This window comes from Ammospiza caudacuta, chromosome 7, assembly GCF_027887145.1.
Source record: "Ammospiza caudacuta isolate bAmmCau1 chromosome 7, bAmmCau1.pri, whole genome shotgun sequence".
NCBI classification, from domain to species: domain Eukaryota; kingdom Metazoa; phylum Chordata; class Aves; order Passeriformes; family Passerellidae; genus Ammospiza; species Ammospiza caudacuta.
In genome coordinates this window covers 21,547,769-21,568,859 of record NC_080599.1, presented here as the reverse complement: position 1 = coordinate 21,568,859, position 21,091 = coordinate 21,547,769, and the positions used below count along the sequence as shown (strand labels likewise).

At 37.9% G+C, this 21,091-nt stretch overlaps 1 protein-coding gene across 5 annotated transcripts in view; it reads left to right on the top strand.

Annotated features, from left to right (window-relative positions):
• The window catches only part of RALGPS2 (Ral GEF with PH domain and SH3 binding motif 2), a 114,156-nt gene that overhangs the window by 37,347 nt on the left and 55,718 nt on the right, over window positions 1–21,091 (top strand). For all 5 annotated transcript variants that reach the window (XM_058809084.1, XM_058809082.1, XM_058809083.1 and 2 more), the window contains 4 exons: window positions 3,079–3,162; window positions 8,828–8,917; window positions 12,072–12,164; window positions 16,117–16,243. In XM_058809084.1, coding sequence (XP_058665067.1) covers window positions 3,079–3,162; window positions 8,828–8,917; window positions 12,072–12,164; window positions 16,117–16,243 — 394 coding nt within the window. The remainder of the gene's footprint in view (window positions 1–3,078; window positions 3,163–8,827; window positions 8,918–12,071; window positions 12,165–16,116; window positions 16,244–21,091) is intronic.

Sequence of the window (21,091 nt, the reverse complement as noted above, 5' to 3'; positions counted from 1 at the left end):
ATCCCTTTACATTGGGGATGAGCCAGAAGCAGGGACTTGAACCATTACCTGGTCAGATACTCTGTAGTGACACAATCCTCTTCCTGAGCTGTGTGCAGGCTGTGTCACTCCTGGGTTCTGGAAACCACCTTCCTTCTTCATTAAAACCACCTGCAAGTTGCTTCTGAGAAAGGAGAAGGAATTACTGGTTGTTTGCTAATTAATAGTTAATGGGCTGCAGTATAAGAAATAAAGATTATAAAGAACACACCTCTCTGACATAAACATCTATCTGTATGAAAGCAGCCAATTTGCATTTTAATTTTAAGGGAGAAAAAAAAAATTACAGAGTTCTCCCAGTCAGTCATAAGATTTCCTTCTCTTCCCTGGGAATGGTGAGTGGTATTTTGGTTTTTGTTCTCTCTCTTGGAGTGGTTGTGGCTTTCTAGAGAGCAGTGACTGTAAAGCTCTGCCTTACTGTAAAAGAAAGGAGCCTTAAACTTGCTTGGCTGTGCTGCTGGTAGTTGTGTTAACATTAAATAACAGCCACATGACCCCTTGCAGAACACATCAGCTTGCTTTTTTTGGAAAATCTGATCACTTGCTTTACATGTTTTAGTATGTCATCCAAAATTATTTGCCCATGTGTTCATATTGAAAATCTCTGCTGGGTTATTGTCTTTACCTCTTCATCCCCTCTGCTTCACCTGACTAGGCAGTGAAAAAAAAATCACTTACTGAGTATTCTTAATCTCTGTTTACTCTGAAGTTGTAGAATGGTTCCACTATTAATCCTTGCTTCTTCTCTCCTCTTTTTGAAACTTTCCCTTTGACCTAAATAAAGGGTTTTGTGAGAAACACGACCTCACTCTCTGCTGTGTAGTACAGGTTATAATTTAAATGTTCCCACAGTATTTTGTTAAGGAGATTAAAATGCTATGTATTCAAAAGGGAATAAAAACCAGAATGAGCTACAGAGAAAGTTCAGTTTTTGTATTCTTGTTCCTATGTCTTTCAGTTTTTCAGATCAGTTTAAATGTACCACATTAAGTAAGAAATTGGTGGTTGTAGTGATGTAGCTCCTGCTCCTGAGCTGACTGGCAGACTAAGGAAATAATCCTGGGGAATACTTCAGGTTTGAAACTTCTGGTGGAAAAGGTAGAATACTAGAGGAAGATCAAGAAATAGAGTAAGTAAGAAATAGGAAGTTGGCTGCCCAAGAGAGAGGGGTCTTGCAAGTGAGATTAAATATTTCCTACACTTCCTAAAGGGAGGGGGAAATGCTTCTGGAATTCCCAAAGCTTTGCTTCTCCTGTGTCTGTCCCTGAACAGTGGTGTGGATGTCACCCTAAGCTGTTGAAGAATCAGAAGGGATGGCACAGGTCCTGAATGCCTGTGTGACTGTGCCTCAGCATCTCTGGAAAAAGCTTTGGTTGTGTATCTTCCCAGGCAGGGGCAGGATCTTTTATTTTGGAGTATTCTCAAATCTGTTGCTGTTGATGTCTGTACCCTGTGGGCCCTTAGATGTACAGGGCCAGGGCAATGGGGAGCTTCTGCCTAGAATCATTGAGTTTTTCACTCTGTGATGAGAATTGCAAATTAAGGACATGGCTGAATTTGTAAGAAATTCACATACTTTCCCTGAACCTGAGGTGATAACTAATTTTTCCTGCTGTTAAGGAAGGGTTATCAAATGCCTGTGAATGAGTTCCCTTGTGTTCCTCCGAGTGCAGAGCTGTGATTCCAGTGGAAACTGGAGATGCTGAGGGATAGAGAATTTAATCAAGAGTCTCTTGAATGGCTCCCCTCTCCAGGAGCCTGCTCTCCTTTGGAGCAGGAGTAATTCAGGGCTGTGTGGTTATGTCTTGCACACTCATTGAAGTGGAGGTGTAAGGACAGGGGCATGTGCTTTCCTGGGCTGAACATGCCAGATTTTCCAGGGTGGATTTAGGTGGCACAACTTTCTAGTGAAATTTGAAGGAATAGCTCTAAATACAAAGCCATAAATTCTGCATTCTTTCCAGTGCCTCGCCAAGAATCTCTGGGTCTTCTCTAAGAAATACCAGCACACAAACTTCAAGTAGAAGAATTCAGGCTCCCTCTTAACTGGCATGAGATTCTTTAATAGTTTTTGGTCATTGGTTAGAAAGATAAGAAGTTTCTGATTTTAAAAAGTAAAAAAAATTAGACTATCCAATACCAAACTCTTTTAAACTGTGTCTTAAGTGACACAATTATTGGTTACATGTTGAGTCATTGAAGTTATGTGGTAGCTGGATGTGTAGTGTGACTCTGGCTTCAGTGAGGAGTTTACAGCATGGTAATGAAACTGAGAGCACTTCAGAGTGGATGATGTGGAAGGAAGACATGAATAAGTAAAAAGGAAGGGCTGTACTTTGCTATTATGCCACTTGAATAATTAAGCTGTGTCTGTTTTGATTCTTTTTCTTGGTAGTACTGTGGAACAGGTTGTGTGCTGAATGTCTTTGCATCTATTCATGTCTGTTGTATACAAATGGAAGAGCTCATTTTGGTACATGGAGTTATTTATGATTTTAATGCAAACTTCTTTACTGAAATTAAGTGATAGTAAATAACAAGATGATGCAGTTTCCCAAAATAGGCTCCTTTGGAAGGGAAAACTGAAAATAGTGTTTCTTTTATTATTGTTGCAAATGATGACATTTTTTTGGTATTTCTTTAATGCAATGTGCCAAGTTAAAAACATGTCTTAGATTGAGTTAACTAGGTGTATCATCTCTGTAAATATCTTCAGAAAGTGATGAAAAACAAAAGGACATTTGGCTCTCTAGCTCAGGCTCATGTTTGAATCAGGATCTTTTGTGGTTACAAAATTAGGAAAGCTCTAATTCAGCAAAAGATGAATGGTAATAATCAATAACTCAACACAATTCAGAAATTACACTTGTGGAATCTCAACTTTCAGAAGGAATCAGAACAAGTGTAACTGTATTACTTCAATGTGTTATTGCTCTGTTATTTTAAAACTTACAAGATTTGTGTCTCTATATGCCTTTGTCTCTGAACATGTGTTATGCACTAAATTAAAGAAGTGAATTTTCATCCTTGTTCTCCCAGGAGCTGGCAAGCTGTGGCTGGAATAAAAAAGAGAAATACAGTTCTGCACCGAATGCTGTTGCTTTCACCAGAAGATTCAATCATGTGAGTTATTTTTTTCCAGCATTATTAAATGTACACATTTTAGAAAGTCTGTGGGATTAAGTGTTCTGGCACATCACTTTTATTTTGGATCACAGCTGATTGCTTGACAACTTAAGGAACTCCTTTTAGCAAATACTTTATCTGTAGGATATGCAGAAAGACCAAACCAGTGTTGAAGAAATATTCTGTTTTAAATAGCAGCAATCGATGAAAAGTGCACATTTTCCCCAGAACTGCTGGCTGTCTTTTATATGAAGACAGAATCATAATTACAGGTTAAAGGTTTGCCATACAGGATTTCTGGACTTGTAATTAGATGTAATTTCCTCTGTGTTAGTTGAGTGTCTTATGCTTCTCATAGATATTTTTGTCCCTAGAAATAGAAGCCTCTTGTCAGCATAGGTACCTTTTTAAGGTGGTTCTAGGCAAACTTTTAAAAATTCCAAACAATTTTTCCGTAAAAAATTTGTTCTTTAACTCTATTTCACATAATGTTTTGGTAGTATATTTGAGATTTATGGGGTTTTTACTCAAAAATTTCTCCATATAAATCAACTATTACAAGAAGAACAGAATTCTCCCTTTCTCCACAATTAAAGCTGGAGGAGTCCAGCTTTAGTTACCCAATCATGTCTTAAAACTGTGATGCTCTTTTTAAGTAATGCTGTATTTTCTCTTTCAGATGAAGTAATTCTATTACTCTCCTCTCTCATCTTGTAAATGTTTAATGATGTCTCAGACTTACAAGCTGTCCTGCCAAATTAACCTCTTTACCCAGTCTCAGACTTACAGAGATCTTTGTTAATCTGAAACTCAGACCAAACCTCTCAACTTCTTAGGGTTTTTTCCTATAAATTCTTGTGTACTTTCTCACTTTTCATTATTGCTCTCATTGAGGATATGATCAAATCCTATTACTTTTCACTGACAACACTTAGAATATTTCTTAACCTAGTGACTGAAATGCTTGTCTGGCATTGGATTTAGGACACTTGCCTGATTCTGCACTTTTCTGGACTGAAAAGAAAATGTACACTGCAAACTTTCTGTGACTGTACCATCCATTCAGATATTGAGATCCTGGGGGGTTTGGTCAAGAGTTTGGGTTTTTTTGAGAGATTGTTGTTGTTGTTGCTGCTCTCCATGTAGTTGAAACTTTCCTGATCTAGCTTTTGCTCCTGTTAGAATGTATAGGCTGCTATAAAAACATTCATGATTTTGACACTAATCTCACAGATTCCAACATTTTCTGCCTTGCTTATTCATGGAAGTTGACTCTTCAATGAAATGTTTAGTTTTGCTGAATATTGTGGAATGTTTTTGTGGTAAAAACCATGTGAGGCAGTGTAACTCATCAAGGACTTCACTTCTCAGTTGTTGAAGAACTGCAGGAACTGCCTGAAGTCAGCTTCAGACATACTAAAGAATTGGTAGAATATGCTCAGTAGCTAGAAGGAAGGAGGGGAAACCTTATCATGGAATAAGGACTTCCATTAAGTTTATATCCGCCTTTGTTCTGGCAGCAAGGAAGCCCTGAGTACAGGAGTAGAGAGGGAAAAGGACAGATATTGTTTCTGCTTCATTTACCTGGGGTGTTCTGATGCTTAGTCCTAAAATAAATAATCAGCAAAGTCACGGGGACTTGTGGCCTTGTCATCAGGAATACATGTCAGCAAAATTTTGTTAACCTTTAAAATTTCACTGGGGTTAAATTAAGCATTGTGCATCTGTCTCTTCTCTTTTTGCCCCCAGCTTGCAAAAGGAAAACCATGAACAGCTCTCACTTCTTAAATAAAGAGAATATGAAATTACTAACAGCTGCTGCACAGCAGAGTGATGTGCAGGTAGCATTTTGGAAGCAATGATGATTCTGTGCAGTTGATTACATTCCACTGAGGATGAAGCCAGGCAGTTCCAGCATTAGTTATGGGCTAATTGGATGTGCCTGTGAAAACAGATTGGGTTCAGGCAACAGAAATCAGTGGAATCCTTCCATGCCAGGACTCTCCTGTTCTTGGAGAATTCATTGTTGAGTGGTGCCCCATATGGATCTACATATCTGATACAGTTTTTTTTTAAGTATGCAACTTAATGTGCTAGTTTTGCATTAATTTATATTTAGTGAGGAGGGAAGAATCTTTTTTTTTTTTTCCCTAAACTCTGATCTCTCATTTTCAGCTTTCTTCTGGAAGTGAGCTGTATACTTGCTGTTACTGGTAAATCTGTCAGAGTGCACAATTGTCACGTCCACTTACTAGATCATTGTCTTACCTTTTGAAAATAAACTTTTATCATTTGTTTCAAATAAACAATTTTTTGAAGATTACTGTGAAAAGGTCACTATTGATCTCTTGGTTATCAGAGTCCCTCAGCTGAAAACCTCTTTCTTGAGGTTTTTGTTTAAATGGGAGTGGAACTGTGCTGCCAGAGAGCTTAAAATATTAGAGAAACTTGTCAGCTAGATTCAGTACATTGGAACAGTTTTAAAGGAAGAGATCCCACTTGCCAAAGGAAAACTTTATGTTTTACTGACTGTCTTTATATGTGTTTTTCACGTGTTTTTTTGCATCCTTTTTTAACTCAAATGCAAACATTGTATGAAGAACTTTTTCTTGAATATTGTAGTGTTGCTGAATTGCAGTGGATTTAACTGTGATTACTGGAAATTAAGAAATGAAATGGTTAGTATGCTATTAAAGGAATATTCTTGAATTTCCCTATCTTTTGATTAGCACAGAAAGCAAAGAGAGTTTTGGAAGCAGTGACTATGATCTTAAAAGCACCAGTAGAACAGAATTGGTATTTCAGATAGGGAAACATGGGATAGTTTAAAAATCTTGATGTGATTCAAGAACAGATATGTTCAAAGTTAAGCCTGTTATTCTCAGTTGACCTTAATAGGGAAGAATATAAATATACAATTATATGTCAGGCTTTAAATGCTGCCTTGAACTGGTATCAGAGCTATTGATACCCAAAGGCTGGTAGTCATGTTGCTGATTGATGTTGGTATAATAACATTTAAATGCAGCAAGAGAGGACTGTATGTATATGGAACAAATATGTATTATTTATGTAAAGAATGAAGCAAAAATATTTATTTAAATTATTGCTTTTTCAATATGTGCAATGCATGAGGTTATGGTGCTGTCTAAAGGTACCAGTTAATAGACATGACCAGCCAAACCCCAGTGTTTGTGTCAGTAAAAACACATCAGAGAGGACAAAGTGGTTGAAGTGGAAGTGATTAAGTGTGTTTGGTTCTGTATCTCCTGCCTGCTCTGTCACTCAAGGGACTGGAGAGCTCCAAGCTTTGAAGGAAATTTGTTCTGGTTTGTTTGGACTTTTTTCTTTTCCTGCAAGAGCTTGGGAGTGTTGAGCTGAGGTCTGGCTGGGACTGGGACAGAAACCAAGCTTCCTTGGGCAAACCAGAGAGTTTGTGTCTCTGTGATGCCAGGGAACTTCCACAGAAATCAGGACAGACAGAGGAAATTGGGGGATTTTTGTCCTGATGGAAATGCTGGAGTGTTGCTCTGTGCTCTGAGCAAGTGTGTCACAGTCTGGCCCATCACAGGCATTCTCCTGCTCCATCAGCACTCTCTGAACTTCAAATCAAAGAGATTTGGGATCTTAAGGTGTAGTGCTGTGTGTGTTGTCCTTCCCTGATTCTTTGTGATACAGAAATCTGTGTTAAAAATTTAAATTTCCTTGATCTTCACTGGGAAAGGATCTCCTTAAAAACTCATTGATCAATCAGGGAAAGAAAGTTCTTTTTCTCAAGCTGTGTAACTACAGCACAGCATCAAACTAAGGTCAACCTTTTTAAGACAAAATTTTGAAGTGCTGCCAAATATTTTATGTATTCGGTACTTCTGTATTTGATAGGGTCATAGAACATCTCAAGTTGGAAGAGGCCCATAAGGATCACTGAATGCAAATCCCTGCTCCTGGCAGGACTCAGTAAGGACACCTTCAGAATATTTAATTAAAGATAATACTGGAGAAGACCTGGCAACAATCCAACATGTATTTTTGTTTTCTAAACAATGAAGAAGGTGCAAGAATTTCAATTCTTTTTTACTGTCACTACCCCTGAGATTGTCTCAGCACTTGGTGCCCTGTGCTTAAAGGAAAATTATTCTCTAACTAAACAAAGGGAATAACAATCTCTGTCATTTAAACACAGCTACTGTCACTATGACTTTCAGATTATTACAATTTGATGATGTACTATCAAAAACTAGACAATTTTCCATATTTTCTCCTTTTAACTTTAAACACTGGTTTCAAAACTTTGCTATTTTTGTACATGGCAACATAATGAGATTTTTTTTTAATCAATTGGAACCACTTTTTGTTTGTGAAGAGATATTTTGCTTTGCAAGAAAGCAAAAGAGGAAAGAAAATGAAGAAAAATGAAAAGAAATAGAAACCTGAGCTCTGTGGTTAATTCTTTCCTGGCTAATACAATCTTAGACAAACAGACCAAAGGAAGTGATTCTTATGCAAGATGTTTGTGGGGATTTTTTGTGGGTTTTATTGTCATTCTTCCATTTCTCAGTTCCAAAGAGCTGTTGTGATTTAACATCCCAGTTTTCATCAGATCCCTGTAGCTTCACTGCAAATGTAATTATTTGGGAGGTGTGGATCTTCTTTGTGCTCTTCTGTGTTAGGAGCTATTGTACTGAACAAAGTGGAACAGGATATTTCATTTTTCTAATTGAGATTTTGGCCAGAAATCTGTTTACAAGAAGTAGTTTAGCATCACTTAAAAATCAAAGCAACGTGACGTGTTGAAAGGTTTTCATGTATGAGTAAACTTGTAGTAAATTTCTTCATACACTGTTTTCAGTAGTTTTGTAAATACCAGTCATGCTGTATCTTGGTGATAATTAATTGTTTCCCAACTTGTAGCAAATACATGAATAAAAGCTGCAGTATTTGTTACCCTTTGCTAATTATTTACTACTGATTTATTACAGTGTTTAATTTTTGTCATTCTTTGTGAGGGCAGAGGGTGGCAGGGAGCAGAGAAGAGAAAACAGTGGAGTTTAGACATATTACCAAACACTTTTAGAGTACAGCCTCTATGAGAATTGATGCAAGTATGAAATGCAGCAGCCACTGTTTATACTGAATTTTGCAGGGACCTTCCACAGCAGTGAAGTCAGTCCTGGAGGGCTTAACCAAGAGCATGATACTGTGCTGTACATCAGAGGGTAATTGGCATAGCCAGAAATTAGAGTATAAACTGGAAGCTAGGTTATGGCAATGCTTCCTACCTTACATTCTAATTTTGTTCAGGGTTAATTTTTGTTCAAGGTGTTGGAAATGTCAGTGAACTGTAGTTGAAGCTGCTCAATTCATGTAATGCAGCATTTATGTTGTGGGAAAGCAAACCAGTGGATATGATTCAATGTTAGTATATATATTCCTTCATTTTGTAGCCTTTTCATAACATTTCTTCGTGATTTTATTTTCCTGGGAGAGCACTATTCAAAGTTTGAGTGTTTTGCCATTTGCTTTGTGTGTGATCTCATCCTCAATCTTACACTGAACTCAAGTCTGTTTCTATAGAACATACTTCCATAAAAATAAATAAAACTTTTAAAAGCACAGTGTTGAAACTCTGTATTTTTAAAAGGCTTTTTTTCCTACATTTTAGGTGAGCTTCTGGGTTGTTAGAGAGATTCTGCATGCACAGACTTTAAAAATACGAGCTGAGGTTTTGAGCCACTACATCAAAACTGCAAAGGTAAGAATTTGTATTGTGAAGGGAGTGTGGGATTCACCATGATCAGAGGTTTTCTACCCAGTTTGGTCAGTTCAAAGATACACATGGGGAAATATCTGCCTGATACCTGACTTAGCTGTGGTTGTTTCTGTTGATATCTGTAACTGTTTGGCCTCTGTGTTGTCATAAAGTGTGCAGTCAGTTTAAACAGCTTTAGTCAGAACAGAAATTATTTGTTTGCTTTTGCCATTGGAAGGAAAGGATCTTTTATCTCTACTCAAATAATACCAACTTCAAAAATGTGGTTTGAAAAATAGACTTTGATTCAGAAGACATTTTGGAGCTCTCAGTCTTTCCTAAAGCCTTTTGGACTGACATTCATAAGAAAAGGGTCAGCAAATCTGGAGTGACATATAACCCTTCAAACAGAGTGAAACTTCTTCACAGTAGTGAGAAAAAGGGGATGTTTTTCAAGTTTCTGCTGTCAGATGGTGGCTGCCTTTTACTATAACTGACTGCTGTGACCATCCCAGGTTACCTGCAAAAAAAAAAAGTAAAATATTTGTTAATTAACTCATTTTGTATTCAAGTGCATTTCCTGTCTTGACAAGCCCTTTTTTAATGAAGCAATATTTTACTCCTGGGGGATTTGACTCTCAACTTTGGGCAAAGCAAGAGCTAATTTTGTAGGATAGCACTGGCTCTGCTCAGTAATCATGCTGTGGTCATGAAGTGTTAATGATCTCTCTTAGACATCCTTTGATATCTGGTGAGTTAATGTATCTTCATCTCATGTATTTTTAAAAGTCAGTTCTTGTGTCTTTGTTTGAAATACAAACATAAAAGAATTGGCTTCATGATCCATGTCCCTGCATAGGAGGGGGAGGTTCAGCTCAGTGTGGCCATAGTGCAGAACAGGTGTGGGAAGCCAGCTGGGCTCAGGTCTGGTTCATACTGGGATGGGACTGGGCACTGCTGGATGTTGTAGGCTCAGCTTTGGCACAGCACCCTGAGCATGCCTGACCTCCCCAGTGCTCTGCAGTGCAGTGGCTGCTGGAATGCTGCTGGCTTGGAGGCACTTATGTGCTCTGACAATCAGGTGATTGAGCTTTGCTTACCTGTCAGCTGTAAAAATCACAGTTACAAAAGCGAGCAGCTCTGTATGGGGTGTTTTCATACCAGTTCATTTATTTCTGTGCTTGTTACCTTGGCTTTGCTTACGTATGGCTGCTGACATGAAGTTACTGCAGTGCAACTTCACTGGAAACTCTGGGAAGCAGTTTCTGTTATCCAGAACTGTTATCAAAGCAGCTTGGTGCCAGGGGTCACACTAATTACCATCAGAGGAGCTGTAAATCCGCTCCACAGTGATTCCTTGTGCTGGCAACATATTGTATGGCTTAAATAGTATCTCACCTGCACTGCCTAATGCATGAGGTAATTGGAGCTAACAGTTCCCCTGAAGTTCCCAGACTGTCCTGGTTGGTGATGACTCCTGTTTCACTGCTGGCAGCAGCTGGGAAACTCCTTCTTTTCATTTCTGATCAGCTCCACTGTCCTTTGGGACAGTGAACTTTATTACCTTGCTTGGGATGTGTGTGGTAGGAAAAAAGAATTCTTGTGTAAGTGGAGGGACAAACTTCAGCAGGACTGCTTGGAAGGATAACAGGACTGTGGTGTATGAGAAACATCCAAAACCTTCCACCTCACCCCACAAAACACTGATTACCCTTTGCACTGGTTACTGAAGAATCCTCCCAAAAGAGGATGAGGAGAGGGAAGCACTTCATCACAAGGTGTGGGCAAACTTCCACTGTCAGCAGGACATGCAGGAATCATGGGGGTCTGAGCACCCAGAGTGGAAATGCTGCTGGGGTGCCATTAAAGTGGCATTTCTGACTAATACTTGTGAGGACTTTGTTCCATGAAAGGCTGCAAGTTTCCTGGCAGTGTGTTAAGTGGAGAGAGCATCATTTGCCCTGTTCCAGAACCGTTAGCCAGAAAACCACCCTTGGTTTTGGCTTTCATCCTTCCAAATAGAGGCTCTCCTTTGGTGTTCAGCCTTTAGTTGGTATTGTTGTCCTTTTCCCTCATGAAAGATTTCCTAAGCACGAAGTAAGCTGAGTTTCAAGTAGTACAAAGGATTTCCACCATTTTTTGAATAGGAAGGGTTTCTTACTTTTCCTTGCTGGAATCCTAACCTACTTTGGTGAATATTCCAAATGGATTAAACAAGATTTGCAGTACTGTGATTGAGTATCATTTCTCCTTAGCAAAGTCTCTTTGTTAGGGTTAAAACCTCATTTGGGTGCACTGCACCAAAAATGGCTGTAGTTTGGATCTCTGGGAGCTCACAGCTATCAGAACAGTTTATGTTCAGAAGAGCTTGAGGAAGAACATTTTCCTCCAGACTGTTTTTAAGCTTTCACGACAGTAGTACCAGTAGTTACTTGGCCAAGGCAGTGGATATTTTGGAGACAGAGGGAAAGGAAAAAGAAAAGGGAGGGAAATTCCAAATGTGTGAGAAAATGCACTTAAACCCAATGTTTTGTATAGAGTTTTTAAGGGAATTCTTTTACCCTAATATTTTTGCTGTTCAATTTTGATTGGATTGTTGCTTTCCACAACAAGTTAGTTGTCATACCCCAGAAATGGTCTTTTCAGTGAGAGGGGTACTCTAGGGATGTGGCTTTTGAAATTTACCTCCTTGATTTCATCCTGCTAAGATATTTTTTGGGTGCTTGGATGTAGCCTTGGTCATTGCATAAACTCTAGGTACTGACATGATTACATCATTCACCACTGGGTTGTCCTTTCTGGTGTGTTGTTTTAAAATACTATCAAATGCTATGAAAGGAATTTGTTGGGTTTGAATGTCAGAAAATTTCTGGCACTTCTAATACATTCCCCAAGATGTGTGTCTATATAGATATTTTTAAGGGTTCTCTATGGGCTATGAAACAGCTAGTTAGTCTAATCCAAAACCATAGAGATGCAGTAATGAAAAATTAGGAGGTGCCATAAAAGTGGTCTGTATGCACAGCAGTTCACTGTAACACTTCATTTAGGACCATACTAGATTTCTCCATCTTTATATTGTTATTTAATCTGTGTTCACTATTAACAGCACTTGGAATGTTGTTTATTGTTGTTTATCTCTTTTTTTTGTCCTCAGAAGCTATATGAGCTGAATAACCTGCATGCCCTCATGGCAGTGGTGTCAGGGCTCCAGAGCGCTCCCATCTTCAGGCTGACCAAGACATGGGCGGTAAGTGAGGAGCAGCAGGGCAGGGGAGAGGGGTTCACTTCTTCCCAGGTAAACACAACATCCTGGAGCTCCTTTTCAAGGATGCAGCAGCTGCTACAGAGAGCTTTAACTGTGTACATAATGCTTCTAGTTCCTCTGAAGTCTATGGTTTCCTCTTAAATTTTTTTTTTCCATTCTGCTGTAGAAATATTTTCCTCTGAAAAATAGTTCCCTGCAGATTCTGCTAAATGCAGAGGCTTCTCATTTGGCCAGAAGCTATTTTGTATTTAGTTGCTGGAAAATTCTGAATGCCAAAGTGGGTCATACTTTAATCATTTAGGGGTTTATACTGTTGGAATTCTTTTTTTTGCTATGGAGAGCAGATGTTCAGAAACTCTCGATTCAGTTTCCATAAAGAGATTTGTTGTTTCTCTGACTGATAACTCTAGCACTTTTCATTGTCATTTCATACTTACAGCTCCTTTACACAATGTATTTGTAATTATGCCTCTTTCTGTGAAAGGAGAGTATTCTTTGGAATAATTTTTATTTGTCATCTGTTTTTTGACTGTCTTTAATATTGTTTATCATTGTATCCTTGATAAGAAGAATATTAGGAATTACTTTTGCTCATTGATACTTCAGAGCTTAGAAAACAGTCTTTATTCAGCCATATATTGTGTAGTTTTTCAGCTGTTTCAGATAAATGTGACATTCAGTGTGACAGAAAAAATGAGGTGATTGAGATCCTCCTGTGCACAGGATACATATCACTAGAAAAAGCTGAAAGTTTTCCCTGAACACACATCAGTGCATCCTTGGATGTTGCACAAAGTTTATTTGTCTGATAACTGCATGAAAATGTCATTCAGTTGATAAATATTCCCAAAATTGAAGATAATTCGCTTCTGCCAACATACTCCTCTAGAATTCTGGTCATATTTTGCAAATGCACAATTAAGTTAGACATTGCTTCCAAATACCAAAAATCTCTCTGAGGAAATCTTAGTGAAATTAACACTTCAAAATTATCTCAAGGGGAGCTTCTGCTTTTCAGACTTTATGTTTTGGAATTGATGCCTCAACAGTTTTATGTAACTGTGAGGCTGAGTCAATTTTTAAATCTTTTTGTGCACAGCTCAAATTAAATGTAACTATTTCCATATATTAATAATAACCGCATTCATTACTGCCATGATAATGGCATTCAGAACAGTGCCCAGCTTCTTTTGATGTTTGGTTTTTCACTGGTTTGCACTTACAAGGTTTTTTTGTGTGCTTTGACATATGTATCAGTCATTAAAACTCATCCCTCTTCCAGCCTCTGAAATTCCAGGTAACTTCTCCCACATTTCTGCAGGTGTTTGATTCCTCATACAATCCCAAGTGAGTCTGTGCTTTCCATCATCTTACATGAGCCTTTGCAAATGCAAGTTGCAGGATAGCTCCCAGCAATGTGCACTGCAAACTGATTTAGTTGTTCTTCTCTTGAAAGTTCAGTTTATAAATTCCTAAAGATAATTCTAAGCCTTTGGCTTTCTGTATATTAAAAGCAAGGAAATGCACACCAAGCCTTTATTTGAATCACAAAGGGATTTGGGTAAGTTGTACAGGAGCCCTCAAAACTTTCAAAAAGGAAGAATTTCTTCTCCATTTCCAAGATGGTTTGTAGCAACCCTCAATCAACTCGATTTACAAAGTCAGGAAAATAGCTGCAAGTATATTCATTCCCTAAAAAAAAAAAAAGAAAGCCACCTTAAATGGTTGGAATCTAGAGTTTAAAGGAGCCATTAAATACTTGCTTGGTAATCTAATGTTCCTAAAAAAGATGGAATTCATGTCTTCTGACTGTATGTCTGCATTTGTCTGAAATTTGTCTCACTCATTGCCTGCACACACTCTCACTCTGGAGAATAATAGGTGCTACTTTTAATGTGTGATTTGCCCCATTCAGAACTTGAGAAGAATTGTGAGTCTTTCTAAGAAAGTTCACAGACTAGAATATTCAGCTTCTCTCCATTTAATGTAAAGGAATTCTCGATGACCAACGAGGGTTTGGGCAATAAAATAGATAATTATTAAATATGTGAAGTGAGGTGAGCCAGCATCCTGAGACCTCATCTCTTCTTGCTGGCATTTTAAAAAGGTTGTATTCAGTGCTGGCACACTGCAGCTAGAAAGCCAAGAGCAATTTAGAAGGCTCCAAATCCTTCCCTGCTGCTATAAACTGTCAGCCTTAGCTTTTATTGTCTCTGCATATGTACAGCTCTTTACTGTTCTTTTCACCCAAGAGACAGAAGAAGAAACTTTATTAAAAAAACAAGCAGCTCCAAAAGAAAGACTAAGAAATAGGTCCTTACTTGGCCCTCACAGAATCACTGTAATGTTCTTGGCTTCTTTGGGCTTTTCTCCCTGAGTGCAGGAGGTGGAGATATGGCATGGATTGGCTTAGGAGCACCAGGGGAAGTCATGCAGGATCACCTTGTTATGAGATGATCCAAAGAGCCTGAAAAGATACATCAGACTTGAGTAAGAGTGTGCAAATCAGCATGGTTTGAGGAAAATACAGTTCATTTCATTCAGATTTGAAAATTGTTATATGTTAGTCTTGTCTCACCTTTCAGTCTGCAAAACTACAAAAACCTTTCAGACATTAAATGATGGCAGAATGTTTTAGGATATTAGAAGCAAGCTAGTCCAGGCTGATGAAACTGGAATCAGCTTTGAGATGAACTTCACAAGTAAAATGTCACATTTTGGTGGTTGGAGTCATGTCAGTCTGCTGCTTCCTTCTCCTGGAAGAGTCTGCAGTTCTCATTTGAGTATTGGAACCAAACCTAAATTAAAGATGCAAATTAATTGCTGGAATGTCAATGATGAATATGTCTTGGGAGACAATTCACTTTCAACTAGTGGCTTTCTCCTGAGATCCAGCATTCAGTTTGTCTGTCCTCATAAAGTGTTGGATATAGGGAATTGAAGTAAAAATAAATTATTTCAACAGTGAATTTACAGAAGGGAGACTTCACTTCTGTCAGGCTCACCTACGTTGATCTTTAACAGAAGTGAAAAGGGAATATGTGTGGAAATTCAATGATCTGGCCCTTGTCATTGCATTGTAGGGGGAAAATTGTGACTGGGACTTGGAACACTGAATCTCCTGCCAAAATGTTTGGTGGGAACATCTTACACTCTGTTAAATTCTGATTCTGAGTTGAAGTGAGGCAGTTTTGCAGCAGCAGTTCAGCAAGATGTTTGGAAAATATCTTGACTTACTTTCCCTATCTTACAAAGAGAGCCTGGTTGCTGTTAATTCTGTCAAAGGAAGGGATTGGAGGCAGGAGGAATGGATAACGAAGGAGAACCATGACTTTAAAGTTTTCTGTCCAAAGTGGACATTTCTGTGATATTAAGAGCCAGTAAAATTGCCAGTTGGCAGATAAATACAAGTCCATGAGCTTTCTGTAAAAAACATAGATAAAATCCTTACTCACATCCAAGATAATAGCCCATACTAGCCACTGTGAAGATAATTGACTCCATCCCATCCCAAGCCAGCACACTTTTGGATAATCAGAGTGAAAATGTTACTGCCATGAATACTGCTGAAGGGGACTGCACATGAAGCTGTGATGTGTGTTAGTTAGATTTGTTTTTTGGTAACTTGCATTGTTTCAGAAGGATCCTCCAGGACCACCAGCATTTTTACCTGCTTAATTTTTAGAAGTATTTTTAAATTTAACCCCCAGAATTGTTGCTTTTCTTTGTAAACTTTTAAAGTGCTCCTCTTTAGGAATTAAATTATGTAATTTTGAAGCAGTTGAGTTAAAAAAAAAAAAAGTGAAAAAACCAGCACACCAATAACAGCAACAACAATGGGGAGGTGGAAATCTGTGCTTGTAAGGGTAAAAGAGGAAATCATCATGATCAAACTTAAACTCATCTGGTTTTGTCTTCCTTTTCCTATGCCTAGTTACTGAGTCGGAAGGATAAAGCCACCTTTGACAAGCTGGAGTATGTGATGAGTAAAGAAGATAATTACAAAAGGCTCAGAGACTACATCAGCAGCTTGAAGATGACTCCTTGCATTCCCTACTTAGGTGAGCAGCCTCTTTCTCCGATAATTGCATGAGCTAAACACCATTTTTTAACCATTCAGGAAACTCTGAGTACTTTAGTGGAGAATCTACAGCCCAAGGTGATTCTGAGCACTCTGTATGTGGCAGGACAGAACCTCAAAAAGAAAAATACCTCTTAAAGCTCACAAACACTGCAGGTTTTACATCCAGTATCAGTTTTCTAGGAAACTATTTTGCCATGTGTTGTACAGATACAATGACTTCTGGAGAAATACTTCATTGTTATACCTGCTAGCCCTCCTAAATACTAAATACTTGACTGTTCTAGTAATGATGGCTTTTAATTTATGAGAAACTATAAATCACAAGCCTCTGAGAGAAATAAATATAGATCTTAGAGTTTGGAACGTGGTAAAATGTGGAGATATTGCTGCATTTAATATACACCAATGTGAGAAGAGAAACTAGGTTGGTATAACTGACTCAGCCTTCTGGAATAATTATTAGTAAATTATAATTCTGTGTATCTAAAAACTAGATAAATGCATTTAATATGTGTTGGTTTTGTTTGTCATGCTGATTTAGTGCTACTTAAATTAACAGGCATTAAAATGTGCTGTTTTTAATGTAGCTTTTGTTTCATGAGCTGTTGGTAATCACACAAAATTAAGGCACTTTATATCCAGTTCTTTGTATTTTTGCAGATAATAAGTTGCTCTTGTACCTGAATTAAAGATGAGCTCTTGTGGTCATTAAGGCCTATTAAACTGCAATTTCTGTTCCTGAATTTTGATACTTCCTTTACTCTGCTGGGCTGTTCACTTTTCCTGGATTAATTGGTTGAATTTTACATGTTTGCTACAGAAACAGAAAAAAATACTTCACTGTGGGGGACAGATTTTAATGCCCTGTACTGTTTGGCACAAACACTAAGGCACAAAAAGGAAACCAAGCATTATGTAATGTGATGAACCGTGGAGCTTTCCCATTTTATGTACATGGACAATATAGAGACTTGATATATAGTTCTGAGATATCAGCTTCTTATGCTGATGCTTTTGACCTGTATGCCATGATTTTTGAAACATGAAGCCAGCATCAAATTATTTTCTTGCTGGTTGTAAAAATCCCAAGCTTTATATTGGGGAACAGTTTTTAAGTTTTATTCAGTTACAGATGTTTTCACCAATAAGTTGCAGCTTCTTGTGTAACTTTGGCATTAGAACAACCTTTGGGCTTGACTTGATAGTTTGAAGTGAAATATATAATTCTTTTCTGTTTAGAAAGAAATGCTCTTTACTGTGACCTGCTGTAGTTAAAGCATGTGTTGTGACCTGGTTTCCTGTGATACCAGTTCTTATTAGGGACATAAGGAATGTCCTCAAGCCTTTTTTAATTCTCCAAAGGAGTAGTGAATTCCCACTGGAGCACTCCCTCTAAAATTCATTTTGTGCAGTTTAAAAAAGTGGCAGAAAAACCTGTTGCCTTGAACACAGTCATGCTAAATCTGGATCCACTCTGGAGGATTGATAGCTGAGTCCAAGTTTTCTCATTTGATAAAAGCTTTAATCTCTGCTAAGGCCTGAGTAGATTTGTTATTTCTTCCATTTTCTTCCCAAGGCATTTTTACTAATGTAAGAGTAATTTGGAACAGAAGTGACTTAAACTGCTTGTTTAACTTACTGTTTTAAGCTTATCAATTACAGCTTACAATTCCTAAAAGGAATACTTTTGCTATAAGATTCTGTAAGGGAATAGTGCTGCTCCTGGTTTAAAACATGTAGGAAAGCCTGCCCAGAAGTCTGCAGATGGAAGTGGTGATCATGGCATGTGCAGGGCAGGGATTCCTCAGGAAAACCATTCCTTCAAAATGCTCTTTGCAAGAGTGTAGGGCATCAGACTTGCCATAAAATTAAATTTGCAATTGCAAATCCCCTCTAGAGAAACACTGGTCACGGACACCTCTGTTTGGAAGGTCACAGGGAAAATGAGCTTATAAAGGAATTTCAGCTGCAATTTCAGGGATGAGTGTTTCACCCTTAGGCAGCCAAATACCAGATGTGGGTATAGATTTTTTTTTATGCCCATCTTGGCATTATAAGAAAAAGTTGAAATGCTTTCTTGGTGTAGGTTTTGCCAATAGGAGTGGAGCCACAGAAGTACAGATTGTCTTATTTCCACAGCTCACCCTCTGTGGACAAGATAATGATGTGCTTCCACATTTAGCTGGGGGGAGGAAGTAAAAATGTTTCTCAGCTCCTTGCAGCAATGATTGTGATGTGATGCCAGAATGCTAGAAATGCAGGTGAGAGCAGCACATTATCAGTGTGCACTCACCTACTTAAATGGGAGTGTGAAAAGCTGTGCAACACCAATAAATATGTTCAGCAGCAGGCCCTTGATACACAGTGTGGGATATGTCTTCAGTGTTGCATCACCCAGACAGCTGAAGCAGCCAGAACAAACGGGACCTGTGTATGTAATGTTATATTTCACCTTAGAGTAAAACCCTCTTCTCCAAGGGAGTCTCATTCCAGAGTTCTGATCCATTTGAGATTGCACAATGAAACAACTGAGCCATATCTTGAGAAGTAAGGTTTTTATTTAACTAAGCAGTACTACCTTGTGAGATATTTTTCTTATAGCTGTCTTTGAGAAGTGATATCCAGAAAGAGAAAAGCTGAAAACAGGTTCTTAAGTATTCATCTGAGGAATATTCATCTGCTTCAGTGATAGTGTTTGCAATAGGTTTTGGAAATAGATGTGATAACCATGTTTCAGGTTTTGTGTGAGTTGAACTTTCTTGAGGTCTGCCTGGTTAAATTTGGACTGATGGAAGTGGAATGGTGAAAGCTTTATCCTTCCCAGACAGGCTGCTTCTGAGTGCCCAGGGCAAGAAGCCTGAGGGGTGCTACAGGCTCTTCTGAAAATCTTTCAAAAGAAAAGGTGTGAGAGAAAACATTGAACTTTTAAAGTCATTCACCCTGCTTAGAAAACTCAGCCCAAAAGCTGCAAACTGATAGAGTTACAAGCACTTGGAAGTGAATTATTGTACAGAGCATGAACCAACCTGAAGAAGACATGCTATGCTTTCCTTCCTCATAATCTTAAATTGGCAGCTTAATTAACTCTTTCCTTTCAGAGCACAGCATTTGTACAGTCTGAGGTTTCTCGGTGGATTTTGTAATGATGTTTAATTAATGTCATCCTTTAAATTGGGGAAGGCTCACTTTTTAGATGTCTAATATATCAGATTTAATTAAAAGGCTGAGTGCAAGCTAATTTTACTTTGGGGTTTCTGCAAAGTACACCTTTCACTGAGTGCACTGAATAAACAAACACTGTTTTTGTAGCAGGCAAGAGATTCATGGGGTAAAATACACTCTCTGCCAAGGAGAGGAAATCTGCCTGTTGAATGAACTAAAAGCTGTCAGAAGTGATCATTAAAGGAATGTTTTGGAGGGCATTTTCTTTTTTTTAAGTTTACCTGAACTGCTCTTCTATCCAGCTACCATAGAGAAAAAAGGAATGGCTATAGAGTCAGAATTTTAAGCATTTGCAATTAAAAAATGTTTTGCAAGACACTCAATCAATGAGATCTGTATGATATTTGTAACAAACAAATATTCCTTGTATGAAGAACAATTTCAGAATTGTAATCATAAATATTTGTGTCAGTTAAAATTCTTGGAATTTAGGGATGGAATATACTGGGACTGGTTCCCCACCACTGCCAACCCCAATTAAATATTGGTGGAACTGGTTGGCTTTGATCTCTGACCAAAGATTTAACTACAAGCCTTGCAGCCATACATAATCAATGAAGCTTTATCTCTGCTCCAGAGGGTGTGTTCTGAAAGCAAAATGCTGGGTTTTGTCATCTGAATTACATCTGAGGCTTTGCATGGTAATTGATAATGACTAATTTAACATAATAATACTGGATTATGGTTTCTTATTTAAATAGGGACGAAGTTCCTTACAATCCTGAAGGCACCTATGGGTTGCTAAACAAACACATTGCTTACAGTTCAGAACAGCATATTCAGTTTTACATAATATAAAATTAAATTAAGCAACCTGTGTGGCTATAAGTGCAGTTATAAAATAATTTTATATAACAGGAAGAAAGATTCTGGTACCTAATGCGAATGTTTGGTTGTATCTGATTTTGGAAATATCTTGTTTTGAGTTAGTTTGTGGTATAGTTTTTGTTAAATGTTGGGAAAGTATTTTCTATTTAATTTCTTAAATTACATATTAATTCCAGTGAAAATCTGATATCTAGAAGCTAAAATTTAGTTTAACAGTATCACAAGTTGTATAGGGGTAAGGGAAGGGAAATGTGTGTGTCATAAGAGCAGCCCAAGTTTGGGATCTCAGGGAGAACACACTCAGAGCTGATTTCTAAGCTTTGTTTTACTGTGGGAGCAGAAAACTGTGTTGGAGGAAAACTTCTGATATTCAGAGACTTATCTGGATGACTGTGTGTGAATGCTTGGTGAGCCCTCATCACTCCTGAGTGGAGCTGGGAAGTGTCAAGTTATGATTTTAATACCAGGACTTTCAGTTTTGCCATTAAAGTTCAAAGAAAGCTTGAAGGTGAAAAAAGTACCAAGTAATTTGGTTGTCTCAGGTTTATCATTAATTTTATACAATTGATTTTCATACACAAGGAACATTTTGCCTAATTTTTTTACAGAAGGTAGAACTTGCAGATCTTAGCAGTGTAGAGAATTCCCTAAGAAGTTTGTATTTTGTGTTAAATTTGCCTCTTCTTTTTGGAATAATTGTTTGTTGCAAAAATCTTTCTCTGCTGGCAAAGCTAAAATTTTTTATGTAGGTTCTTGGAGTAAATATCAAACTGTA